The 22,968-nt window shown below is 39.7% G+C and overlaps 2 protein-coding genes across 3 annotated transcripts in view; one reads left to right on the forward strand and one right to left on the reverse strand.

Moving 5' to 3' along the window:
* sim2 (SIM bHLH transcription factor 2) overlaps positions 1 to 22,968 on the reverse strand; it is a 66,982-nt gene that overhangs the window by 39,992 nt on the left and 4,022 nt on the right. Inside the window, exon 2 of the mRNA XM_086307593.1 lies at positions 12,964 to 13,046. Within this exon, the coding sequence (XP_086163719.1) occupies positions 12,964 to 13,046 (83 nt within the window). The remainder of the gene's footprint in view (positions 1 to 12,963; positions 13,047 to 22,968) is intronic.
* On the forward strand, positions 14,405 to 21,384 carry LOC147319949 (uncharacterized). Of its 2 annotated transcripts, XM_086307692.1 has the most exons (9): positions 14,405 to 14,513; positions 15,363 to 15,657; positions 15,950 to 16,113; positions 16,220 to 16,316; positions 16,484 to 16,825; positions 17,506 to 17,656; positions 18,119 to 18,228; positions 18,335 to 18,707; positions 18,831 to 21,384. In XM_086307692.1, the coding sequence occupies exons 2-8, from the start codon at positions 15,415 to 15,417 to the stop codon at positions 18,662 to 18,664; spliced, it is 1,437 nt and encodes a 478-aa protein (XP_086163818.1). In that variant the 5' UTR covers positions 14,405 to 14,513; positions 15,363 to 15,414; the 3' UTR covers positions 18,665 to 18,707; positions 18,831 to 21,384. The 2 variants fall into 2 exon arrangements, with proteins under 2 accessions (XP_086163818.1, XP_086163817.1); XM_086307691.1 differs by having other exon boundaries at positions 18,335 to 21,384.

The raw sequence follows: 22,968 nt of genomic DNA on the forward strand, positions 1-22,968 counted from the left end.
ACATCTCTTTTGAGTTTCTCTCTCAAATACAGAGCAAGAGTTTCTGCATCTACATCCAGGGCAAATTTAGTGGCAAATACGCTCACCAATTTAGTTTTCACAGTTCTGATTGTACTCACAGCTCCAGTGCCGATAATCGATACAGGTCCAGGCCTCTTATTGTGTCCAGTGGTAGCAGCATGCATTCCTGAACCCGAATTAACCTTCTCCAGCTTGTGACGAGGCTTGCCATTTTTCACAACTTTACTCCATTGTGGGGAGCATGTAAGAAGCACTGTCTCAACGGGATCCTCCGTTGTTGCAGTAGTTTCCATATTACGACCTGAGGCTGTCGTCGGAGCCCGATCTTGACCACATAGCAACATCTCCGGACAAAACGCTGAAACTGTCCCAGTCCTTGAAGCAGCCAAAGCTCCAGCTCTCTGCCTTCCGCGCGGGCCGCCTTTACTTCGACTCCCCCACTGCTCCTCTGGGTGTTTCCCCAGGGCAGGGGTCAGCAACCTTTAACATCCAAAGAGCCACTTGGACCCGGTTTCCACGCAAAAGAAAACACTGGGAGCCGCAAATACTTTTTGAAATCTAAAATGAAGATAACACTGTTTATATTGTTTTTTTTTTTTACCTTTATGCTTTGTGTGAACAACTAAAGTAAGTAAGTAAAGTTTATTTATTAAGCGCTTTTCACAGACAGGCAGTCACAAAGCGCTGTACACAAATATTAAAATAAACAATACAATCAATAGACATTATGCACAATGTAAAAGATCAAATGTAAATAATGTAAAGAATATAAAATACTCAGATCAACAAAAGGCTTGTTTGAAAAGAAAGCAACTAAAGTGTGTTGCTTATGAAATCCATGAAGTGCTACAGAGCAAATTACATTTTATTTATGTAATTAACACATTTTGAACTCTTAAAGAAATATAACAAAAGGAAAGCTGAACTAAAATGATCCATGTAGCAAGGAAAAACTGTTGTGAGCCGCCACCCTCATATCGCCTTTGGGCTTTTGGAGCCTTGACCTGACTTTTAAAAAGTAATTGGAAAAAAACCACTATGCTGCTAAAAATAAATAAATAAATAGATATTTGCAAAAGAAGTCTGGCGCTGAACAGAAATTGTCGCGCTATGCTCCTTTGTTTATTGTGCATAAATAGTGAATTGTCCTGACACGATATTGTGTTTCGCTTCTGTTATTATGGTACATTGACAAAAACATATACTTTTATTCACAGGATAAAACAGTTGTTTTGTATCACTAATTGCCCAGTACGATTACAGCATACAGTCTTATTGTCACTGCTACATTTCTGTAACGCGTACCAGAAATTATTTCTACTACTAATTAATTACCATTGAGTTCAAAGGTCCTATTAATAAACGGTTAACGAATGTGTATTTATGAAGAAGATTTGTGAGACTGGTAAACTTATGATACGTACGATGGTCTTTACTTTCTACACGTGCATTTCAAGGTCCTGCACCCATCCGTCGGTAAACTGTACCTGGGCTTGTTGCAGTGACCTGAAGTTACTAAAAACTTCACGAGTGTATGCACTCACTCCAAGAACTGTGTAATTATAAATATGAGCGTGGTGAAAGTTGGGCAGCACGCTAACGTCTTTTGTCCCTCTGTGTGCTCGTAAGGATCTGACACTTTCACTGGTTTGATTTTTTTCCTTGTATCTTTTCTTTGACTTTTCATTAAGTCTGTCTTTGTACGGACCGGCATTGTTCTCCTTCGTTTTGTACATACCTTTTTGGGGGGCAAAGAAAAAGCAAGAATTTATTGGAACCGAAGAATGAACGTTTTGCGGTGCTGCAAATGCTTGCATTTGATGCGGTACTTGGATTGTTTTGCCACGAGTTCCCGGCATGCAATGCGCGAAAGTCACGTGGTCTTTCAATCTCTATACTGTTGTGTTGGTGTGTGTTGGGCTGTGAGCTGAAAAGCTACAGCCGGCTGTGTGCGCACAGCAACCGTGTGTGAAAAGCGGTCAATAAAGAGATGCTGAAAAGCGTGTTCATGCAAACATCGTCGGGTCTGCTGTGATATGTTTACAATAAGACTTATGGTCCCAGGACTGTAAGCTGTCATCTGTGAGGCGTGAGCGGTGTTTGTTTTTAACATAGTTCAGGGTGGAGAACAGCTGCTGACATAATGTGGATCCGAAGATCCATAATTGGCCTACCTGGGGTTGAAAGTCTCGATAAATGCACGGCGTTTCGGGGGGTACACCGCTTCCGCGAGTGTGACGCTTATTTTCAGCAATGAAAAAATAATAAGATATAATTTTATTTTTATATTTCAAAATCACAATAATCTTCCAATTTAGAACTACAAGTTAAAAAAAGAACTAAACACAAATAAAATACACTTCAGCTAAATACCTAAATACTAATTTATTTTCCCAAACCACCCGGAGCCGCAAAATAAAGACTAAAGAGCCGCATGCGGCTCCGGAGTCGCGGGTTGCCGACCCCTGCCCCAGGGGAAAGTGGGAAGCGGTCCCTGACCCCATTCAGTGTAACATGCTCAGCCGGTACCTCAGGCCGACACTCAAGAGCAGTCACACGTTGGTCGACCTCCACAGCATTGGTCATAACTTGCTCGCAGACATCCGCCTGTAGTTTAACTACATGTTTTAAAGCACCCACCTCAGCGCACAGCTGGTCCATTCGCTGTAGTAGACAACACATCCATGCTGGAGTATGTAACAGGCGGCAAATCATCCAGGTGATGAGAGACAAATCTTGGGATATTCTCCCCACACTCATTCAGCACTTTCAGACATAAATTAATATTGTTGGTGTCTTTATGCTGTCCTTTATATCAGCGGTCCCCAACCTTTTTTTTTGCGCCACGGACCAGTTTGTGACCGACAATATTTTCACGGACCGGTCTTTAAGGTGTCACGGATAAATACAACAAAATAAAACTAGTACCGGTACCGAAAAAAAGAAGATTTATTCATAACACATGTGAAAAGACCCAGGAAAACCGAGTTAACGAAAAAAAACGCTAACAAAATAACGCTGAAAACCGATAAAAACCCTGAAAACCATACATTTCACACCCGACTCTCACTCTCGCGGCCCGGCACCAAATGACTCACGGACCGGTACCGGTACCGGTTGGGGACCGCTGCTTTATATCCAACGACTGTGAGGTAGTGAGGCAGAGCTCAAACAAAACTTTCTTGGAGGCTTCAATCCCCTCAGATTCAAATGTGTTCGTGGCCAACAACAGAATTTCATCCTGACTTAAAGTTTTGATTTTTACAGCAAGGAAATTAAGTAGCTCATCCTCTACAATTACCTTTCCATCAGTTGTTTTATATGATCTGGTTTTAATCGTAACCGTATGAAAGTCGGAGCTACGTCTGCACCACCACCTGCTACATCCGCCATCTTGCCCACAAGGTATTTTCATGACTGAACATACCATGTTAGAATTCACCAAACTCCTCAGAGTGACTCTTCTTTCACAAAAGTAGAAGCAGTCTAACTCATGCCTAGGTGCTTGATTTTATACACCTGTGGCCATGAAAGTCATTCTGACACCTGATAATGATTTGGATGGGTGAGTGAATAGTGTCAACATAGTGTAATTTCAGATTTGCAGCTGCATGTTCTGGACTCTCGGGTGAAGAGAAGATGTTCCACACCTCTGTTGGTGAGGCGGCTATGCAGATCTGTAGCCTGAAATCTTTGGTGCTTGTCATGACAGTATTAGCCGCGCCAAACAGTATTACTGAAAAAGCTACACATAGCTTTTGGCACTGATGGTGCTTTTCCAGATGTGCAAGCTGCCAATTTCACAGGCACGAATGCACCCCCTTCCTATCAAAGGTGCAGGTTTCGAACTGAGTGCTGATAACAAGCTGGAGTCCTTAGTCCTGACAAAAGTTAATTTTAAATTAGCTTTGGCCCAGAGAAGATGGCAGTGATTCAGAATCATGTGTATTCTTCTTTGTATGATAGAGATTTATCACTATAGGTGAATCACATTTTGCACCCTCACTGTGAAAGTCTATGCCACGAGAAGAAGATTCCGTTCATTAGTCGAACCTCGGATACAGGAGGAACAATGCGGTTTTCATCCTGGCCATGGTACACTGGACCAGCTCCTTATCCTCTTGAGGATACTTGAGGTTCAAGGGAGTTTGCAAAACCAGACTACGTGTGTTTTGTGTACTTAGAGAAGGCAATCAACCCTGTCTCTCGGAGTGTCCTGTGGGAGGTGCTTCAGTTTGCTCAGTACTTTGTTCAAGTACCTTGGGGCGATCGTGGCTCAAGAGTTGGGAGTTCGCCTTGTAATCAGAAGGTTGCCGGTTCGAGCCCCAGCTCCGACAGTCTCGGTCGTTGTGTCCTTGGGCGAAACACTTCACCCGTTGCCTACTGGTGGTGGTCAGAGGGCCCGGTGGCGCCAGTGTCCGGCAGCCTCGCCTCTGTCAGTGCGCCCCAGGGTGGCTGTGGCTACAATGTAGCTGCCATCACCAGTATGTGAATGGGTGGATGACTGGATGTGTAAAGCGCTTTGGGGTCCTTAGGACCAAGTAAAGCGCTATACAAATACAGGCCATTTACCTTTGGCCACAATACAGCCTCAGTTTTTTTTGAGTATGATGATACATGCTTGGCACACCTATTTAGGGCAGTTTCTCTCACTCTTCTTTGCAGAACCACCAAAGGTCCATCAGGTTGGATGTGTAGCATTGGTGCACAGTCACATGCATGTTTAGATCTCTCCAAAGATGTTCAACCAGGGTTAAGCCTGTGTGCAAGTCTGCAAAGAGTTCAGTCTCTGTTTCATCTGACCAGAGTATTTTGTTTCTCATGGTCTAAGTATCCTCCAGGTGCTTTTTAGCTAACTCCAGGCAAGCTGTCATGTGTCTGGATGTGTTACTGACTACGATGACCTGGATGACTGAGAACCTTCACAGACACGTTACTGAGTAATGGCTTCCATCTGGCCACTCTACTATGCAGGATTGACTGTAGGAGTGCTGCAGAAATGGTTGTCCTACTGCTAGGCTCTCCACAGAGCAATACTGGAGTTTTGTCACAGTAACCATCAGGTTCTTATTCTCCATAACTAAGACCTTTCTATCCCAGTTGCTCAGACTAGTCGGGTGGAGGTGGCCAGCTCCAGAAAGGGTCCTGGTGGTTCCAAACGCCTTCCATTTATTGATGATGGAGGGCATTTTGCTCATTTGGATGAGGTGGAATTTGAAGACAATTCAGGTAAACATACCTTAATGACTGCCAAAAGCTGCCGGTTCTCCCTACAATGCTCTTGTCCAATGTATAGTCCTTATGGAAAAAGATGGATGAGCTAGAAAGCTTGGGTCACACTGAAACATGACGTGAAAAACACTTGTGGCCTTCATCAAGACATGGCTCTGTATCCAGATCAGGAGAAGGAGCTGGCACTAACTGCATCCCTTTGTGTCTGGACCGTTCAGTGGAAACCACCAACAAGCAATGGGGAGGTGTGTGCTTCTACATCAGAAACGGTCCTTTAACACTGTGGTGGCTCGTGAGAAGCTCTCGTGACATTGAGCTGTTAACAGTCTCACTCCGACGCTTCTACTTGCCCTGTGAATTTCGCCAGATGTGTTTCACAATTATTTACACTCAACAAAAATATAAACGCAACACCTTTGTTACTGCTCCCATTCCCCATGGGATGGACGTAGAGACCTAAAATTCATTCCAGATACACAATATAACCATCCCTCCCAAACAGTGGTCACAAATCAGTCCAAATGTGTGGTAGTGGGCACATCTGCTATATTGAGATAATCCATCCCACCTCACAGGTGTGCCACATCAGGATGCTGATCTGACATCATGAGTAGTGCACAGGTGTACCTCAGACTGCCCACAACAAAAGGCCACCCTGGAATGTGCAGTTTTGTCTCACAGCAAAATGCCACAGATGCCACAAGCAATGAGGGAGCGTGCAATTGGCATGCTGACAGCAGGAATGTCAACCAGATCTGTCGCCCGTGCATTGAATGTTCATTTCTCAACCATAAGCCGTCTCCACAGGCGTTTCAGAGAATATGGCAGCACATCCAACCGGCCTCACAACCGCAGACCTCGTGTAACCACACCAGCCCAGGACCTCCACATCCAGCAGGTTCACCTCCAAGATCGTCTGAGACCAGCCACCCAGACAGCTGCTGCAACAATTGGTTTGCACAACCAAACAATTTCTGCACAAACTGTCAGAAACCGTCTCAGGGACGCTCAACTGCATGCCCGTCGTCCTCATCGGGGTCTTGACCTGACTCCAGCTCGTCACCGTAACAGACTTGTGTGGGCAAATGCTCACATTCGATGGCGTCTGGCACGTTGGAGAGGTGTGCGCTTCACGGATGAATCATGGTTCACATTGTTCAGGGCAGATGGCAGCTGAGAATGTCCCAGTTCTTGCATGGCCAGCATACTCACCGGACATGTCACCCATTGAGCATGTTCGGGATGTGCTTGACCGGCGTATACGACAGCGTGTACCAGTTCCCACGAATATCCAACAACCTCGCACAGCCATTGAAGTGGAGTGGACCAACATTCCACAGGCCACAATTGACAATCTGATAGACTCCATGCGACGATGTGTTGCACTGCATGAGGCAAATGGTGGTCACACCAGATACTGACCGGTTCTGGGTCCCCAGACCCCCAATAGCGCAAAAAACTGCACATTCCAGGGTGGCCTTTTGTTGTGGGCAGTCTGAGGTACACCTGTGCACTACTCATGATGTCAGATCAGCATCCTGATGTGGCACACCTGTGAGGTGGGATGGATTATCTCAATATAGCAGATGTGCCCACTACCACACATTTGGACTGATTTGTGACCACTGTTTGGGAGGGATGGTTATATTGTGTATCTGGAATGAATTTTAGGTCTCTAAGTCCATCCCATGGGGAATGGGAGCAAAAACAAAAGTGTTGCGTTTATATTTTTGTTGAGTGTATATTCATCTGTGTGACGATGCCTCTGTTGCATCTCTGCTGATTGCTGATGTAGCACAGAGGCTTGACACAATTTGTCCAGATGCCCAAAAGTGCGTCATCTTTGATTTTAAACATTTAAAACTGAACATTTGTGACAAGTTGTGCGTCCACGTCGTTGCCCCTGCCTTCCCTTCGATCACCATACCACAGCAGTGTGTATTTATTGCACCCATACACCCTCTTCATGGAGACTCCCATGTGAGGTATAACTTGTGAGATGCTGGTCAGAACACAGCATCTCATCTCTTCAGGCTTGCTTTGGCTGGTATTATTTTTATAATACATGTGGTAACAACATTAATGATCTCTGTTAATCTGTCTCATCCGATGTTCCCTCTAATGTTTCACGTGTCTGAGCGAACACACAAACTCCCTGAGCGTCCCTTGGACCACTGTGAGCAACAGCAGACGTGTGCACTGTGGTCACGCCAGCATCCAATCCATCCAAGTTACATGTTTATTAAAATAATCAAATTACTACGGAGCCCCGCAGGGGACATGGGAGAAAAAAAAATTAAGACAGACTTTTGCGAGATCTCGCAAAACTATCTCGGGATCTCGCAAAAGTTTTGCGAGATCTCGCAAAACAAACTCGGGATCTCGCAAACCTTTTGCGAGATCTCGCAAAACTTTTGCGAGATCTCGCAAAAGTTTTAGCCGCATTCTTCCCGTTAGCTCGAAGCTAACGGGAGGTCGAGACCTACTACAGCTGGGAGGAACACCGCTTTCCCGGCACATCGTGCCTCGACCTCCCGGTCGGCTTCGAGCCGGCGTCCGAAGAATGTGGTTAAAAGTTTTGCGAGATCCCGAGTTTGTTTTGCGAGATCTCGCAAAAGGTTTGCGAGATCCCGAGTTTGTTTTGCGAGATCTCGCAAAACTTTTGCGAGATCTCGCAAAAGTTAATTTTTTTTTCTCCAATGTCCCCTGCGGGGCTCCGTAAATCACAGCATTTATGTTAGACTACTTTTAATTACCTGCTTTAGTCCACTTACAATGAAAATTTAAATAAATCTAGTTCATGACCTGTGCAGCATGTTAACACTATTGGAAGGAAAAGTAACCTGAACTCCAATTTCGAAAACACAACTTCTTCTTTTTTATTTTTTTATAAAGCTCTGACTGTATTATGAGTCTGTGGGAGAGAGTCCTGTAACTCTGTCTGCAAATACAGTAAATAATGACCAATGTTGGGCAATTAATTACATGGTTACTTCTTCAAAAAAGTAACTGAGTTATGCAAACAACAAAGTGTTTTGCAGCTGTTTACCTAAAAATGCAGCCAAAGCGTTTTTTAAACAAACATTTCAAACTATTTACAGAACAATCAGCTGTTCTGCATCAAATCTGATGCCACACAAATTATTTGTGCCGCTCCAAAAAATAATTTCTGTCCACTATGAGATGAAGGAGAACAACAGCCTGATACCTGCAGGCCTGACAGCAGCAGATGTGTCACTGCTGTAACACCTGTAACACTCAGCAGTCGCCTCATTGTTCAGTAAATAGAAACAACGACAGTATTCAGGAAGAAAAACAAACACTGCAGATATTTTATCATAACTCTGGTTTTACGTGGCCGATCAACACGATTTAAAAACTGGTATAAAGTCCACACTTTGTCCGTCAGTTGTTCCGTCTGTCCTGCTCACATCTCCAATGGTTGTACACGTTGTCATTAACGTGGCTTCACTCCACATCAGCCGCTTTGCTAAAACACCGGCACATAAGGACGCTGTCATAGCCTGTCAGCCACGTTGATTAGCTGCATACGAATGTGAATCGCATCATTGGCTGGATTATGGCATAAGGTGGCATCGTTCTAATCCCATCCAGGAGCAGCCAGTCACTGACTAACATGCAGAACAGAATTGTTAACGGATTTATTTTCATTTCAATTCAGGTTAGATTTTTTTTTGTGTGCAACGCAGATTTTCTGTGCGCAGAGAGCGAGCCAGCAGTGCGCAGCTTAGAGGGAACATTGGACTCATCATATATCACTTTTGTCTGGACTCCACCTAAAAAGTTATTTATCCAAAAAAGAAACGTTGGATAACCAAGGAAATCAAAGCATTCATCAATAACAAAGAAACTGATATACAGATGTGGAGACGTTCCTGAGAAAAAAGCTTTCTCCAGAGAGGTACGAAATTAAAAACGCTAAACAAAGTATAAGGCTAAAATTGAGGTGAATTATAGAAATAAAAACCTTACAGCTCCCTGGCAGGGAATCAAAAATATGCCCTCCATTAATCAGTATGCTAATGCATAACAGCTGTACTTGCATGACTAGTAATGGAAACCTTTGAAAAGATCCTAAAAAGTATTATTGTGTCCTTTAAGGTCAAGGTCAAGTTTATTTATATAGCACATTTCAAACAGCCGATGCTGCACAAAGTGCTTAACAATATAAAAATGATATTACAAAGCAACAATGTAATACAATATTAACAATAAAAAACAATAATAGGACAATAAAAGAATTAAAACAATAACTAAACTAATTCAAATAAGACCAAAATGCTTGGGTCATAGTGTGTTAAAAGCCAGGGCATAGAAATGTATCTTTAGTAATGATTTAAATTGCTCAAGTGTTTGTGCAGATCTAATATTTAAGGGGAGACTATTCCAAAGTCTGGGACCTGCCACAGAGAAGGATCTATCACCACGAGATTTGAGATTAGTCCGTGAGATGGACAACATTAGTTTTGAGCTGGACCTCGTGGTTTTTCCTGGAGCATAGGCAGAGAGGAGCTCAGACAGGTAAGGAGGAGCTCAGGCATTAAGTGACTTAAAAACAAAAAGTAAAAGTTTAAATTGGATCCTGTAGGAGACAGGAAGCCAGTGTAAAGAAGCTAAAACTGGGGTTATATGCTCTCCCCGTTCGGTACCAGTTAACAGGCGAGCAGCTGCATTTTGAACCATCTGAAGACGATGGATGGAGGCCTGATCTAGACCATAACACAATGAATTGCAGTAGTCCAACCTGCAAGTAAGAAAAAGGTGAATAACACGCTCAAAGACGTTAGCCGGGAGGGATGGCTTTACCTTGGCCAGCTGTCTTAACTGAAAGAAGCAGGACTGAACTGCTGCACTCACCTGCTTATTCAATTTAAAAGAACCATCAATGTAGACACCAAAAAAACCCCAGACACAATAAGCAGTCTGAGACATGAAAACGGAGAACTTATACAGTATATATAAATCGGTCCACCACTCATTTACACATTTGCCAGTTCTTTTTAGTATGTAAACCAGGGGTGGGCAACTCCAGGCCTCGAGGTCCTGCAGGTTTTAGACGTGTCCTTGATCCAACACAGCTGATCCAAATGGCTAAATTACCTCCTCAACATGTCTTGAAGTTCTCCAGAGGCCTGGTAATGAACTCATCATGTGATTCAGGTGTGTTGACCCAGGGTGAGATCTAAAACCTGCAGGACACCGGCCCTCGAGGCCTGGAATTGCCCACCCCTGATGTAAACCAACAGCTGCTGGACTTGGTATGAGAAAAGATTCATAATTACGTTTTCTGATGACACTGTCCTCTTGTCCTTGCTTCAAGGCAGGGGCGGATCTAGAGGGGTGGCATGTGCCACCCTAAACTGATCTCTTGCCACCCCTATGCATATGACAGTGTTGTTTATTAAAATAAGGTAGCATTAACACTTTGATCCCAGCAGCAATTAAAATTGAATAAAATTGAACTGACCACCACCACAAATGGTTCAGCCCATAGCGTGGACCGGCTTTACTTCTTGTTGTCAGTAGCAACAGATGCCTATGACCGTGCCAGAGCACATTTGAACAACACCATGGGCATTTCAGATTTTACACAGGTGGTGGGTTGGTCTGGAAATGGAATGAAGGTGAGTGTTATTAACCCTCTGTGGTCCATGGACACACTGCACCTCCAAATCACATGACTGATGTAAGCTGACATAGCAACAAGCTGCAGCCACGCTGAGTCTGTGTTTCAGCTTGTTTTGAAGGTTCGGACTTCAAAGTATACACCAGTTTTTACATTTTAATGACAGGCCACTAAATCCAGAGTTATGATTAAAAAAAGAAGTATAAGCAGTTTTTAAAAAAGCATTTTCTCAGGACAGCATAAAAAACAGTAAAGAAAGAACAAAAGCCACCTCTTTCCTATCGGTGGAAAAATGTACCATAGATAAATAGTTGTATATAACTTTACTGTTTACAAATATGTGCACAGCTTTTTCAAAATTTACACGTTAAATTTGCATTTCAAGTTATATATAATAAATCATTTACTAAACATTTCTGTGTTTTTCACAGTAAAATAATATAACTACTACTAGGATCTTATATTTTGTGTGTGATTTCAGATCAGTTGTGTTAATACAGTATGTCAATGAAAAAATAACTGCAAATTCAGACACGTGAGGTTGAGCTGAAAATGATGACAAAAAAAACATTGTGAAATACAAATGTAAAATCAAAAGCAGTGAAAACTGGACATTTTGGACCTCAGAGGGTGAAATCATGAAAAAATTAGATTTAAATTCTTGTTCATGACGGTGCAGATTTCTGACATTTGGTGTAAATTTAAGCAACAATTTTATTTTTTCTAACAAAAACTTCAGTTAGACTTGTGTTTGTATGTGAACCGCCCCATGTTGTGTAGCTTTCTGGATTTTATACTTATTGGGCTACATATTTATTCATTATACAGGCTGTACAGTACATCTAATCAAAGTTCACGTGTGTTATGTAATTGAAATGTTTAATTATGTGGGCTACAGAAATAACTAAGTTATAGAAACACGTGTATACTTACTGCATTTGAATCATTTAACCATATGTAACACCTGCATATGAGTTTGTTTTTTTAAAGGCTTTAATTTGGCCACCCCATTTGATTTCCATGCTTCCAGGTCCTGAGCCTGTCCATGGCACTGTTTTACCCAAATTTGTGAAGTGGAGGTTACAAACAGAGCAGTCTTTGACCATCAACTCAAGTTTGATATGAACACATAGTCCTTCATAAAACAGGTTCAACAGAGAATATACTTGTTAAGAAGATTGAAATCTTTTAATGTTAATAAGAAAGTTTATATTGTGCATTTATAGAAAGTCTTAAAATGTTCTTTTATTCAGTGTTTTTCTATCAAGGGCAGAAACTCCCTCAGCAGTACTGTTAAGCCCTGCTCCAAACTCACAGGGAGAAGAGAGCTTTGGGTTCACTCTGGGAAAATAAAGAAGGCAAGAAACATGATTATCCATCCTAGACATATTTTTTCATCTGAGTCCAGGATGTTGTCTCAGGTCACCGTAACCTTGTAACCGAATGTAGAACAAACAGAAGCTTAAAATCCTTCCATCCCTCAGCCGTTAGATGACTTAACGCTGACAGGGAGAATTTAGACATTTGTACTTTTAATATATTTATTCTTGACCTCATGGTTTGTTGATCTGTACCTTGACATGCATCAGTGCTTGTGATTAGTATTTAAAGACTGCAGGTTGTGTGAGCAGGTAGTTTGGATATGCTGTAAACAAACTGGGGTTAATAGAGTTATCTGAATCTGTCATCAGGATGGCTGTGTGCAGGAGGAAATCATCTCGTGTGTCCCAGGAAACTGTTAGCTATGTGCTGACACCATCATTTAATTCATATGATATTCTTATCTTTCTTCTGCAGAGATATGAGGACCATATTGCATCATTGCATCAAAAGTCATTCCCAGATGTGGTGTAAAATGCAAATGTCAGAGGAACCCAAATCATTTAAGGAAAAATAATCGTTTAAGTCCAAATTTAGCTCTTTGTCATATCAAAGCACACCAGCACTCGCACGCAGTAATCTCATTTTACACACGGCGTCAGTTTCATACAACACGTGATAAGTTAGAGGAAACTGTGTAAGAGCATAGAACGATGACATGGTGGGTTATTGGTTATACTGACTTGTAAAAGGTGGGTACCCAGCTCCTTTGCCATGTTGTCCAGAGGACTGAACCTTGTTGACTGCCCCCATCCATCACCCAGACCTGCACAGAGAGACAGACACAATCAGAGAGACAAAGGCTGGCTCCATCGGTCACACGAACCAGACTACGGGACAAATTAAAAATATATCTTTGACAAACACGCACACGGTCACTAGAACAAAGTTAATGTCACACATTCATTTTCTTTTTTACATGAAGAAAATATTCTTTCACAAAGTTTTTGGGCAAATGAAGCCGACCTTAATAAGATTAAATAACTGAAGCATCAGACATGCTGATTTTTTATTTCACTACAAAGCCAAGCAGTGGAAACTTTATTTATTTGATGCTGATGCCATCAGAAGAGTATTAAAATAATGTGTCATGATTTATATACAAAAGGTTGTTGGAAATTTGTCATTGTTTGTTTTCATTGGAAGAAAAAACAAGTTGGGTTTTTCGTAATTTTTACAATCTGGGTGGAATTAAACCAAAAATATTTAATCTCTAGAAAAACTTTTAGAATATTTGGCACATTTTTCTACTATAAATGTTTATTTATGTGTCTAATTAAGGGTAAAAACATGATATTTGTGACACTGTTGCTGCTGTCCAACATACAGGATCAAAAGAGTTCAAAGCACTTTGCACAACTTTCCTCATTCATTGAATTCATACATGTGCTTTTTTCTGTTTCTGTTTTCCATTGAAGTGCTTTCTATCTGACATTTACACATATTTATAATGTGATGGCTGCATCGGAGAGCAGCTTCGAGGTTCAAGGATATTTGGCGTGCAGACAGTAGCAGATTGAACCACTGCTGTTCTTCTACACTCTTAGAAAAGATGTGTTAAAAAGTGACACAAAAAATGTGTTGTTACACTATTAACACATTTTGTGTGAATTTTAACATAACATGTGTAAGACAATGTGTAAACATTGAAAAAATGTGTAAAACGCTCAACACACTTGATGTGTTGCACAGTTTAACACATTTTGTGTGTTATTTTCAGAATCTAACAACAGGACCTAAAATTAGCAGCTCAGTAATTTGATGCTAGCCCTGTGTTTAGTGAAATAAATTGTAGATTAACAATGTATTATAACTATATTAACTGAATAAATAAAATGTTTAGTTATTGTTTGTTTTCCTTAATCCTTTCCTCATTACGTTCAACAAATAAAACATTTTATAATTTAATGTGGACCAAGGTGTGTATGGTGTACTAAAATTCTGAAAGAGGATTAATTTTTTATTTCTCAATATGTATGGCATACCAATTAATGGCCATGGCTATACTACAAGCATAAGTATCCACAAAGAACAGGCTTAATTTTGACCGCAACATGTGAATACAATTGAAGCAAAAGTAGGAAATTGAGAATACACATGCTGAAAATTGAAACAAAATCTGCCCAGCAACATGACATACCAGCGGCGGGAAGGGGGCGCTATCTTTCGCGCCACTGAGACAAAGGAGACAAAGATGGAGGTTACGTCGCCTAGTATGTTGTCAGACCTTACAGTAAGTATCATTTACCAGTTTATCTTAATGTACTGAAAATATGCCGGGTTTCTGGAAGAATGTGAATTTACATAAAATATTGGAGTTATGTAGGAGTTTTGAGTTTAAGTTAATTACTGCTTAACTATACCTAGCTAACTTTAATGTAACAGTCTTGCTAACATATCCTACTCTTAATTTTATTATTAGTTCTTGGCTTTCGTGCCATACTCCATTAGAGTTAATGTGTTTTGGTAGTATTTTTATGTATTACTTTATTCATGTATTTATCTATTTACTTTATTTATGTATTAGAGTATTCAGAAATTGCTCTTAGAACCAGTGTGGTAGTTGGCTAGCGGCTCCGACAGGCATTCTGGTGTCTATGAGCAACGCCAGAGTCAGCACCTAACATTTGCAGTGTTGTGTAAAATGACAATATTGTTGTTAGCTCTGAATATAGCAAATGTAGTTATCACCGCGACCATTCGTTTGCTAGCACAGAATAGGAATTTAAGACTGAGTAACTTTAGTTTGATGTCGCCCCTCTGTCTTCTGTTATCACACTTAATAGACTACATTTAGTAGTGTTGTGATAAATATTTGTTATAATTACTTATCACTGGTTAACATGAAATATACCTCACATTGACAGAGATAATTATTTTTTAAGCAGTTAAAGCAGTTTTTGCATTTAGTATGATTAACTAAAGTCTTTCTTTTTTAAGGCTTTTTGCTGGAAACATGCTCTGATATAGTTTCTTTTTTATGCAGACCTTATGAGGAAGTAATAGTCAGTGTTATTTAAAAAACAAAAAAACAACAGCAACTTGACCATGCACTTTAGCCATGTGTTTCTTTTTTTTTCAGCACGAATATGACAACTTAGAATCTGTCAAAGTCCTTGTAACCACTTTTATAGATGAGAAAGAGATTTGTAAAAAAAATTCTTCATGTCAGCAGTGCCAAAGACATCATAGGTCAAAGCCAAGCTCAGCACATGGGCTGCGTGCTTGATAGGTTGCTAAAGCATAACACTGATTTCATGGAATATATTGATGTTGACAATGAGGTAGACGTTAAGGACTTTGATAGATTCCATATCTTCCTGTCAGCCAGAGGGCCACCGATGGAAACCTCTCTTGGGGAGATTAGACAAAATCAGGTACACTTTGCATTTCTTCAGTTTCCTAAGTCATAAAATGTGTTTTAACAGTTATTAACTATTAGTCAGGATCAGATTTATTCACCAAGTAGCAACTAGAAGATAAAATCAATTTAATTATTATTCAGAATTTCTTTTAGTCATTGCGTTATAATCACGGTAATTAAGAAACCGCCTTCTTCTGCTGCAGCTTTTTGAGTAAACTCATGCTTCTATGCTCTGTGGAAATTTGCTGTCATGACTTTGAAGATTATTGCAGAGAGGTAAAGTGTCTGGTGTTGCCTTTACACAGTCTACCATTACCACAGAAGAACAAAGTCAACCCCTGAAGTCACTACTCAAGAGGAAAGCCCCACAGATTCTTAAGGAGTATGAAACTACAGGTACCCTGTCAGTGCCATCGAGGAAGCTTCTTGTGAAGACTTGCATTGGGGATTTGGTGGAGAGGTGTGGTTAGTAAGTATAGCACCTTACTGCACTTTGTTAAAATTTTGCAATGAATGTTTTCTTTAAAAATGTTGAAGTGCACAGGAGTAAAAAAAAGGTTACCTTTATTTTCCAGTTACCCTCTTAGTGCAGAGAAGTTGACTGTAGCAAAAAGCATCATCACCACTTTTCCATCCCTGAGTGTCCGAGTGGCAGGACAGGGGGAAGGATTTGTAAGTAAATTTAGCATTTTAATAATGTAAATTCCACTACATACTTGCACTTGTTCCCACTTACTGTGTATCTTTTAACCTTTATCTCATTATTTATTAGAGCGGGTTTTTTTCTCAGTTAAAATTGCTCAGCTGTTATCCATATACCTCTGTCCTTTCTTCCTCAGGAGCATTATTATGATCCAGTCTCTCATTGTGGATTCCTAGAGACTAAACTGCGCAACCTTAGACGGAATCTCGACCAGGGGCAGAGACGTTATAAGAAGCGAAAAGTGACCAATGACTGTGGTGAAGACAAGAAGCTCAGGCAAGAGGATGGGAATACCAGCAGCACAGATGAGTGGGTCACCCTGATCAAAAGATTGCGGCCCTCAGCTGAGAACCTTCCAACTATCATGTCAGGCATGGAGGAAACATACACCAGTCGCAGAGCCTGGATTAGCAAGGACTCCCCCACTGCTGCTGAAATATTCAGAAAGTACCCACGGTTTTTGGACATGCCAAGTCTGGTAAGTTGCTTGGTTCCCTGGTAATGGTTTATGTACTCCTTCTCCACTCGGTTGTGTATTGCATACAAAGTATGTAACAGGAGTGGATACATTTGGAGGTATGTTTATGAGCTCCTAGTGAATATTTTGAAAGTTTTATAATTTCAGAGTTGGATCTTTATTCACTGGGCTTTTATTACAATGAGCATCACGTTTCAAATGATCCAAAATCTTAGTCGTGCCACCAAATGACTATCTAATAGTAGGGACATCAAATGACAATGCAGAAGGTGCTGCTCGTGGAAGTGAAAAAACGACAAAAGGATCACCTAAATTTGTACGAACTCTGCTTTCACCTATTTTCAGCAAAAAAGCTCTACAGGACAAACCGCAGACAAAATAAGAAATTGGCTGCTAGAAAGTTGAACATCAGCTAAAAAGTCCTATTTTTTTTCTCAGGGTCTGATGGGACCCAAATCATAGCTAAAATTAAGGAATAATAGACTTGTATTCAAATACCACTCCAAGTAAATTGTTATGTTTCACTGTGTAGGTAAGCTTGATGTGGAAGTGGGTAACAGAAATGTGATACTGTAAGGTTTGATTTTAGCCATACAGCTACCAAATGGGCAGAATGTACTTTTAATTTCATGTATTTAATGCTTAATTTTAAACTTAAATACTTTTTTTCTCTCCATTAGCTGGACTTGGAGTTTGGCAAGCTTACAGGAGGAAAGGTGGACCTCTTTTTACGAAAATGGGAAGCCAGTATCATTCCGAAACTCAAATCAGTAGCTGCCCTGGAAACAAGAATGTCCTCTCTGTTGAAGGATTTTGAAGAGAAGACTGAAGGTATTTTTCCATCCCCCCCGCCTCACGTTTACTATTAGAAAGTAAGAAAAAAAGGATGATCAAATTAATAGTTCTGTTTACTGTCTTTAGATGACAAGTAAGTGGATGTTAAAGGCTGAATAGAAAAACTATACAAGAAGGGGTTATATTTTTAAATTTTGTTGTTCTTTTTCAAAGAAATTGTTAGATGCCACCCTTTGGTAAATGAATTGAAATATGTCTATGTTTACTGATGGTGGAGAATGAGGTCTATGGAGATGGTTGTAAGGAGAATTTAAATTATGTGGCCTTGGGCGACTTTATTAGCTGCACATATAAGCCAAATGAGGTGCATTAAGCCTCTGCATTTCTGATTTCATCTATTCACAAAAGAAAAAGTCATTTTTGATGTACATCTCATAATTCATTAAATAACACATTTCTGTATTTTGAATAATTTTACATCTTGCTTTTCTTTGCTAGATGAGGTTTGTTACACTGCCCTTGTGGTGTTAACACACCTGCTCCCACCAGTTGGTGCCAGTCGTTGCAGCCTTAAATCAGCTATAACGCACTTGGTTGATTTTGCACTGGTATGTATTCAGTACAGTTCTCATGGTATTTACCTGAGGAAAGCATTGGTCAACACCTCACTGAATACTTCTCTAAAAATCTATCTTTATCTTCCCCATCTCCAAGCCTGGAACAAGTATTGCATCGCTTTGCAGTGATCCTGAAGCATCATCCACAACACACCAACCCCAGCTGATATGCATCGGTGATCTAAAGAGTGCAACCAGGCAGTACATCATTGTTGCTAAGAATGATAAAGTAACCATTCCTCTGAATGATGGCCTGACGTGTGCTGTGGATAAGCTTTTCAAACTGTACTGGGTATGTAACTTGTCCTATCCAGCACCGCTTGGCTCCGTCTTCACCTTCTTTGAGTTTGTCTATGACCTGCCGCTGTCCACCCAAAGGAAAACCAAAGTACTGGAGCTGATTGCACAGATTAAAGCATGCAAGTAAAATGTTCACCTGTCCAAAATGTAGAGAGTCTCTGTTCACAGAGGTGAGAAACCTCATTTGGCATCTTCGTCAAATACACTGCTTAACAGATGGACAAAACTTGAAAATTATATGTAGCCAAGATGGCTGCCCAAGGACGTATTATAACTTAAATTCATTTTCAAAGCACCTGCATAGATCTCATTCTACTTCATCTTCAATGGATGCTGACTCAGTTCAACCTTCTTACCAAGGAGAGACATCAAACAGTTCAGTTGAAACTGATGATCTAGTTCCTGATGTTTTGGAGATACCCAGTGATGTAGCAGGTGCAGTATCAAAGTTAAAAAACTATACTGATCTTGGTGAATGTGCTGCTTCTTTTATGGCACAGATGTATGCATCATCAAATATTACTTTAACAGATGTTACAAGAAGTGTAAACTGTACAAAGGAGTTGCTTGAGAAAACTGTAGACTGTTTGCAACAGTCAACTGCTGCTTTGTTGAGTAGCTTGGATGTACCACAAGACAGTGAGGCTGTTCAAGCATTAATGAAGGAGTTTGAAAGTGCTAAAAACATATTTGAAGATGTAGACACGAAATATAAAATGAACAAATACTTCACTGAGAAGTTTTCCCTTGTTAAACCACAGGAAATCTTTCTGGGTCACAGGTCAGATACTGTAAGAAAAGATGGTCAGATGAAACAGGTTTTGGCAGCAGATACATGCCAGTATGTATCAGTCATTGAAACGCTCAAGTTTGTATTCCAACATGAGGACATTCAGGACTTCTTTGTTCAGAATAAGAAGAACACTGATGCCAAAATGCGTGATTACTGTGATGGCTCTCACTTTTCCTCACACCCATTGTTTAAAATGTACCCTGATGCTCTTCAAATGCAACTTTACTTTGATGACTTTGAAACAACAAATCCTTTAGGTTCCAAGACAAAAATACATAAGCTAGGAGCTGTGTATTTTACCTTGAAGAATTTGCCACCAGAGTGGAATTCCTCACTTGCAAATATTCACCTGTGTCTTTTGTTTAACTCAATTGACAGGGAGGTATATGGATTTGACAAGATTTTGAAACCACTTCTTGATGACTTGAGATTTCTTGAAAATTCTGGTCTAATTGTGGATTTAAAAGGTCATAGCCATCAACTATATGGTACAGTTTGTGTGTTAACAGCAGATAATTTGGCAATTCATTCACTTTGTGGCTACCTTGAAAGTTTCTCTGCAAACAAATTCTGTCAGTTTTGCATGATTGACAAAGCAGATGCACAGTTGATATATGATGAAGACAAAGTTGAGTTGCGCACCAAAGACAGTTATCAGGAACATGTCAGCTTAAACGAACCAAGCAAAACTGGTGTAAAAGAGGACTCCTGTCTGAATAACCTTAAGTATTTTCATGTAACACAAAACATAAGTGTTGATATCATGCATGATGTACTTGAAGGTGTAGCCCCTTTAGAGGTTAAGTTAATGCTTCGCCATTTCATTTATGAGGAGAAGTTGTTGACTTTGGAACAGCTAAATGAGAGGATTTCCAGTTTTCAATATGGATATGGAGACATTAAAAACAAGCCAAGTGTTATAATGAACTTGAGAAACAGTGAGAGTGCATTAAAACAGACAGCATCTCAAATGTGGTGCCTTTTACTGGTCTTGCCCTTTTTGTTGGGAGATTGTGTAGACCGAAAAAGTCAACATTGGCATTTATTTATTTTACTGAGAGAGATATGCAGTATCATCTTTGCACCAGTCGTTACAAGGGGACTTGCAGTATTCTTAAAAGAACTGATAATAGAGCACCATACTCTTTTCAAACAGCTGTATGCCACAAATCTTATTCCGAAACATCATTTTATGATACATTATCCAAGAATGATGGTTTTGTTTGGACCTCTGTCTAAACTTTGGTGTATGCGATTTGAATCCAAGCACAATCCATTTAAAAGACTAGCACATTCAGTTTGTAACTTCAAAAATGTGTCAAAAACATTGGCTTTTAAACATCAGGTTCAACACATGTATCACTATAAGCATAGTGATAATCTAGCTAAGAAAATGGATGTGCCCAATGCCTATCTAGTTAGTGTGGGGTCACTGAAAAAAGCAGATGTCTTGTTAGACAACTTGAGGTTAACCCTTGAACAAGACCTTTCTCTGACTAGTACTGTTTTTGTGTCACACAGTATTGGTGTGTACGGCCAGACTTATAGAACTGGTTCTGTATTGACATTAAGAAGAGACTTTAGAGAAGAGCCTTTGTTTGGTGAAGTCATTCATATCTTGCCACAGTCAGTTAATGAGTCCGTCTTCGTGTTTGTGAGGATTCTGAAAGTCAGCTTCTTTGATGACCATTTTTATGCCTATGCAGTGGAAAGGTCAGACGAATATGAACTGATTACATTGGCTGAAATTTTTGATTTTCAGCCTTTATATATAGTGACAAGCTTTGATGCTAATAAGCTGTATTTAAACCCAAGGTACAAAATTGTATAACCTGGATGCTATAGTTGCCAAAATGTAAATATATTTTTCTGTTTGCATGCAACTGCACATTTGTTGAATGTTGACAATTTGTTGAAGATGACAACTGTTACCTTTAAAAAAAAGTTAATTCATGTATTGTCTGGACATGATTATATGAGAACATATATATTTGACATTTTAGTGATCTAGAAAGTTATTAATTAACTAACAGATATTAATTTTGTTTGATTTTGTCAAGTAAAAATTGTAATATAGCTTTGGCTAAAATTGAATTTAATACATTTTAATTGAAAAGATTCTGAAAACTGTTGTTTATTCAGTTTGTAATAATTTATAATATGCTAAGTAACAAATGGAATTCAATAAATGTATAATATATACCATCTTTTTTCTCCTTTTTAAAAAAAATGAAATGCACACATTTTAACACATCTTTGTGTCAAAATAACGCATCCTTGTGTTGACTTTTTTTAACACAGAAGATGTGTTAAAGGAGCAGACACATTAATTGTGTTAAAACTGACACATCATGTGTTGTCCCTGAGCTGATGCAGCACATGTGTTAAAATTTAACACATGATGTGTCAATTTTAACACATCCTTTCTAAGAGTGTAGAATCGGACCGTGTAGTATTAAACATAATTCAATTTTCAGATCAACAGGAAATCTCTAATGTTAACTTTCCTTTTCCAAGACTATTCTCCCACCTATGCATGAGATTTGCCTTCAGCTGTGTATTCTGTATGTTGGCCAGCTGACATACAAAAATGAATCAGTGGGAGTATTCTGAATATTCTGAAAATATGTATTTTACTATATAAAGTTATTACAGTGTTCTATAATTGAATAACATTATTGAGCTGCATCCTTCTTTGTATACACAATGGAACGAATTACTACCTACTGTATGTAGGTATGCTGTGCCGTATTTACACAGTATGTGTGGGAAAATCTGAAAACGGACAATAAGGGGGCGATGAAATATGAGAATCGGCCTGAAGCGTTAAGGCTTGACATAATTCATCTAAACTCTTTTTTGTCACCTCGTCATGGTGGTGTCCCAATCACACAGTGGAAGGTTTGGTTTGGTTTTAAATCTATGACTTGGAAACTAAGTGAAGCATTTTCAAGCTACATAAATATGGAACAGTTCATCTCTGCACAGTCAGGTCCTTCAAAGACAGAACTGTAAACCAGTGTCTCTGCTAATCAAGCAGTTTGAACTAATTCTGCTTTTAATATCAAAGTTATTTCACATGAAATCTGCTGAAAGCCAGTGAGTGAAGAGATGTGAGGAACACAAAGTAAGTGTTTGAAAAAAGAAGGAGAACAAAGTTAAATTGTTGTTGTTGTTTTTTTACATATTGGAGTGAATTGTGTTATTGTGTCATTAATACAAAAACGTCCAGTTAAATTTCTCTAACTATGCCAGTAATCCAGACATTTGCTGCCAGCACAATAATGTCCTCACAGTCAGTCCTGACTCCAGGCTCTGCTGTGGACTGGTGTGTGCATGGAAAAGAGACAGAAGCAGCTTTACATTGAAAAAGGTTTTATACTGCAAGTATAAAAAGTTGACCTGCCATCAAATGACTTAATATATGTTTCTGCATTTTTCACACTGTATGTCCGTGCTTCACGCTGCTATCATGAAATTTAACCATACGTCTGGGACAGACACATTTTAGCTGTTAAAAGACATATATATATATATATATATATATATATATATATATATATGGTTTTTACATTTATTTTTATTTATTTATTTTACATTTATCAGTTGGACATGTTGGTATTTGAAATTATACTACA

The sequence above is a fragment of the Aulonocara sp. 'chitande type north' Nkhata Bay genome, linkage group LG10 (genome assembly GCF_057382095.1).
Source record: "Aulonocara sp. 'chitande type north' Nkhata Bay isolate Kocher_YH1m ecotype deep benthic linkage group LG10, A_spYH_male_GT1.1, whole genome shotgun sequence".
In the NCBI taxonomy this organism is placed as follows: domain Eukaryota; kingdom Metazoa; phylum Chordata; class Actinopteri; order Cichliformes; family Cichlidae; genus Aulonocara; species Aulonocara sp. 'chitande type north' Nkhata Bay.